The sequence below is a fragment of the Doryrhamphus excisus genome, linkage group LG2, assembly GCF_037039965.1.
Source record: "Doryrhamphus excisus strain RoL-2023G ecotype Guam linkage group LG2, RoL_Dexc_Guam_v1.1, whole genome shotgun sequence".
Taxonomy (NCBI): Eukaryota; Metazoa; Chordata; class Actinopteri; order Syngnathiformes; family Syngnathidae; genus Doryrhamphus; species Doryrhamphus excisus.
In genome coordinates this window covers 23,536,537-23,541,628 of record NC_136358.1, presented here as the reverse complement: position 1 = coordinate 23,541,628, position 5,092 = coordinate 23,536,537, and the positions used below count along the sequence as shown (strand labels likewise).

Here is a 5,092-nt window from a genome sequence, read left to right as displayed (position 1 = left end):
CTCTTCCATTCATCGGCATGAGACACCCCGATATATTAGGGACACTTCCATGCGCACCTGCAAGCCACACCCACAACAAAATTATCATTTTCTTGTCTTGAGCATATACATATCTGTTCAATATCTGTCCATTGAATACCGCATTACGTAACGGTTGCCATATGAACGGCTGGAGTGTGTTTGAAAGCGACATGACACTTTTTTTCCAGCTCAAAGTGGGGCGTGACAGTGGGGTGTGTGTGGGGGGGTTGTGCGTCATTACACGTGGGCACGTCTCCTCCTCCCCCCTCCCCGTACGTTTAAAGAGCTTGACTAGCCGAGCACCGTAGCCTTCATTGCGCGCACTGGAAGCGCCAGAGTTCCCCTGCAAGCCGCTTTATAAAGCGCTAAAATTACACGCCAGCGACGTGGTTTCCTGACTGCCCCACAATTGGCCGAGCCCGACCGGGGACGGGGACTTATAAAAAGGAGCCCTCCTACTCGCAGCACACAGCCGGGCGAGAACACTTGTTGCGGATCAAGCGGGGGAAAAAGGCGCACGGATTTACGCGCAGCTTTTTTTGTGTTGCCACGCAAAACCAAAACATGGCTCTATCGGGGGTGATGCTGCCGTCCTTCTCCACTTTCACAAACGCCAGAGAGAAGCCGTGGGAACACGTAAGTCTAAAGTCTTGTAGAGTTCTGCCTGAAACCAGACTTTTTTTTAAATGCGTGTTTTGACGTTTCAGAGGTGGAAAGCAGAAAGTGACAAGCCCCCCTCATCCGGGGTCTGCTCCATGCTGGAGACGGTGCACGGGGTGGAGAACCTGTGCGCCAAAAAGGACGACGAGGACCTGAGCAACTACTTGGATCTGGATTTTATTCTGGCCAACAGCACCGCCTACGTGGCTCCGTCCGACCCGGGGGTGTACAGCGAGGAGGCCGCCTTCCCAACCGCGTCCGGGGACCACCGGTCCCCGCCACCGCCGTACGGTGCCAGCCTCATGACGGAGCTGCTGCGCTCTGAGCCCGGAGGTGGCGGTGGTGGCGGCGGCTACGGCGCAACGCGTAGCCCCCCCGCAGTGCAGGGCAGGTTTTACGTCAACACCACGCCGTTCCCGCGCCAGGACATCAAGGTGGAGCCCCCCATGGAGAGCTACGGCCCCGTGTTGGGTATGGTGCCTCAAAGCTGCAGCAAGATCAAGCAGGAGGGGAACGTTTCCTGCATGATGTCCTTCGAGCAACCCCGAGTGGCCATCTCCCCCTTGACGCCCCCTCTCAGCCCGGACGAGCAGGCGGCCTCGGACATGTGCCCGCAGATGAGCTGCTTCTCCGGTCACAAGTACCACAACCCGACCTCCTTCCAACACGCACCCCATCACATGCACATGGCCTACCATGGAGGGCACCACCCGGCTTTCGGCGTCTACGACGAAGCCCTCAGCATGCAGCCCGGCGCTCAGAGAGTGATGCTCACGCCGCCGTCCTCCCCACTGGAGCTTCTGGAGGCCAAGCCCAAGCGGGGGCGACGCACCTGGCCGAGGAAGCGCACCGCCACGCACACCTGCACCTTCGCCGGCTGCGGGAAGACGTACACGAAGAGCTCGCATCTGAAGGCGCACCTGCGCACGCACACGGGTAAGAGCAGCGTTTCGCAGCGTCCAAACGCACCACGGATCACAATCCAAAACAACCCCACCTTAATCACGCGTGTTTCCGTGCAGGTGAGAAGCCGTATCACTGCAGCTGGGAAGGCTGCGGATGGAAGTTCGCCCGTTCGGACGAGCTGACGCGTCACTTCCGCAAACACACCGGACACCGGCCCTTCCAGTGTCACCTGTGCGAGCGGGCCTTCTCCAGGTCTGATCACCTCGCACTGCACATGAAGAGACACATGTGAAGGACTCACTTTTGGGGGGGTTGTTGGGATGGTTTTGATATTTAAAATATTTCCACGTGACCAAAGACTTTGTTTTATATATATATATGATTCTAATATTAAGAATGTTATCCAATAATGTGGCTGGTACTACTTTGCTTGGAAAAAAGGGGCTGGCCCTGTACCTGATGCATCTCAATACATGGGAATATCTTAGGAAACTATAATATTCCATATAGTACACAGCTGAAGAATGTATTTCTTCATATTTGTGCTGACGGCGACCAATAAAATTTTAGTTTATGCCTGATATCCCCAGGTATTGAGATGTAGTCCATATTCTGCTCTGCATTGACACAACTGGAAAGCTACGTGTGATACACAAGTGCCTTTCTATGACTCTGCTACTGTTGACGGTGACACACACACACCACTTTAGTAGACAATCTTGTCCGCAGGAAGTGCAAAAGACAATGTTTTTCCCAAAGAAAACTGCCTCAATGAATGAACTGAATGGCTTAATTATTATTATTATTATTATTATTATTGTGTGGTGATTCCAGCCCCCTTCTGTACACTATCAGGGCTTGACGTCCTGTGCATTATTTTGTACTTAAATATATATATATGTACATGATTTTATACTGCCAAATGTGTATTTATTGTAAATATTAAAATCTGAAAGTGACTTGTGTTTTGTGGGAACGGCATCACAGCAAAGTGGGTTCTACATGTTGCCATTTGTGCAAAGCGCTTTACTTTGAAAAAATATGAGCGCTTGATTTCCACTGTGATGTTTTGCAGCTGCAAGGGACACGCAAGCTGCAGCCACTTGTGGGCTTAGCCTATAAATACAAACACTCCATTTTCCATGATTACAGAGTGAGCCCGGAGCCGTCTGGACAAGAGGGGCGCACGCAGCAAAGCCTCATCAGGGAGCCCTCAAATTCCCACTTTTCTGATGGCTAGAAATTACAGCAACATCAAACGCAGCCCCCTTAATACTACAATTACATACAAGGCTACCCGTCTCAAAGCTGCGTGGTGTCACTCCGCCCGCTTCAAAAGCATCCCGGCCGGGCGCCAATTTGACCGGGTCCACAAGTATTTGGACATGGACAGGAGGTTTTATGATTTGGGCCTCGGTGCGCCGCTGCAGTCGGTTTGAAATGAATCAACCAAGATGTGATTCATGGCGAGATTTTTAGCGTTTGAATCATACGGTATTTAGGAATTACAGAGGAATGCAACATGTGCCTTAGAGTAGTCAGTGTACAGCTTGCATAGCGGTATAGATGTGGTATCCGCCGACAACTATCTGGCAACCCACCTAAGGAGCAAGATGTGTCTTGTCTATACGGTCAAGCGTGATGGTGCATGAGTGCTACCGCCACTGGGGAGAAACAAGGTGTCCATGTATGCTGTATGTTGATCCAAACACACGTCCAGATGATCAATTCCTGCTGAGAAAGGAGAAGGTGGTGGAGGGGTCGATTATGTGTGACGCACACACTAAACACATCGTTTCTACATTGTAAAATCGGGATTCAATGTTTACTCAATTGTAACATTCTGCATGAATATGCAAATTAATCAGGATTGTCTTTACCGTTTGTCTTTGGCCATGAGGTGGGCTGCACGTCACCTTTATCACGATTAATCCAATGTTGGCTTGGCTGCAATTAAAAAGCATTCTTATTAGTTTTAGAGGTCAAATAAATCAAACAAATAGCATATAGCAATCTGGTATGCTAAAGAACAGATTATTCAGTATTTCTGATTACTGAAATGAATATTGCAAGGACGGACAGTCAATGAGATCTTTTGTGATATTTTTTGGGGGGGGTCTACCACTTGATTATTTTTTTCCATGACCCTCAGAATCGTTAAAGAAATTTCAAATGTTTTAACACGTCCACCCTCAGCAGCAAAGTAACGCTCAAAAGAACGGCCCAACAATGCGAATGCATTCAAAGAGAGAAAACGTTTTTGCCTTTGCCATTGAGATGGCCCATGACTTTGCTTTTCAAAGGCTTAGACTCATTTTCAGTGCTTTGTGTTCAGCTGTGGATACGCTAACCGGTGCAGAAGGCTTTCCAGATCTTCCAGAATCTGCACCTATTCCAACTGGATTTCCAAAAACGGTCGACAGGTGCTATAGAAAATATGTAAAATGGTCCTGCATCCAGTTCTAGACGCAGCAGCTGGTCCACGGTGGTGATGTTCTGAGAAAGAGAGAGACATTGTTCATATTAAAAAGAAGGAAGTGGGCAAAAGGTCCAAAAATATCTGCAGGTTTGAATGCAAATTCAAACATTCTCATTTCACTTTTGTCTTGGGAGTTTCACTATGAAACTTTGCTACTTCACAATGTTAAATTCCCACATAGGTTGCTTTTTTTTTTATTAATAATAAAAATAATGAAAAGATAAGTTTGACTTTCATCCAGAACTGCTCGATCAATCATTTAGAAACCACCAGATATTAACACATCCTGTAACATGACACATATATGTTGATAAATAGGTAGAGTATGTAGATTAGTGGTAGTGTCTAGGACAGATGGAGATATTGTGGTAAAAAGAGAAGTCCAAATTCAGAATGAAGCGTCTAAAAACCAGCCGTGGTGTAAAGTATATTATTACTGATATATTACTAATCACACGCTGTAACAGTATCAGTGGTTTTAAATAAAAAACAATGTTGCATCAAACCCTGTGGAGCTCCTAATGTAACGTATTCCAGTAGTGCAAGGAAAATAAAACACGAGATGCACATTTGATACACACGATGGCCATTTGATTAAGTACACTTTCCCGATATAATCAGATTAAATAGAAAAGATAATCATGCTTTGTTTCAATTGGGATTTCTTATAGATAATTGATAATATATATCTTATTGTTGTGCTTGTAGTTTGCAGTGCTATTGCTAAATAAGGTTAGCAAAATAGAATCGTATAATAATCCAAGATCTGCCAAAGCATCATTGTCTTTTATATTTACAGTATAGAAAGAGTTTGTTAAAATTCAAAGCTAATAAAACCAACTGATTTAGTGCATTTCATACCTTTGCTTATAAATACAATAAAATAAAACAAGAAAGGCTTTGGAATAATAAGGCAGTGTGGCAAAGATGGAAGAGCGTCCATCAACGTTGTGTCCCGGCCATGATTGTAGCAGCCAGGCGCTTTGGGAGCAGTGAACGCTCCATGCAGGATCATCGGACACCGGG

The 5,092-nt window shown here is 46.6% G+C and overlaps 1 protein-coding gene across 1 annotated transcript; it reads left to right on the top strand.

The window, feature by feature from the left end:
- The first annotated feature begins 336 nt into the window (after positions 1 to 336).
- On the top strand, positions 337 to 2,546 carry LOC131109574 (Krueppel-like factor 2). The gene is made up of 3 exons (XM_058061735.2): positions 337 to 657; positions 729 to 1,617; positions 1,704 to 2,546. The coding sequence occupies exons 1-3, from the start codon at positions 586 to 588 to the stop codon at positions 1,877 to 1,879; spliced, it is 1,137 nt and encodes a 378-aa protein (XP_057917718.2). The 5' UTR covers positions 337 to 585; the 3' UTR covers positions 1,880 to 2,546.
- Positions 2,547 to 5,092: the final 2,546 nt, after the last annotated feature.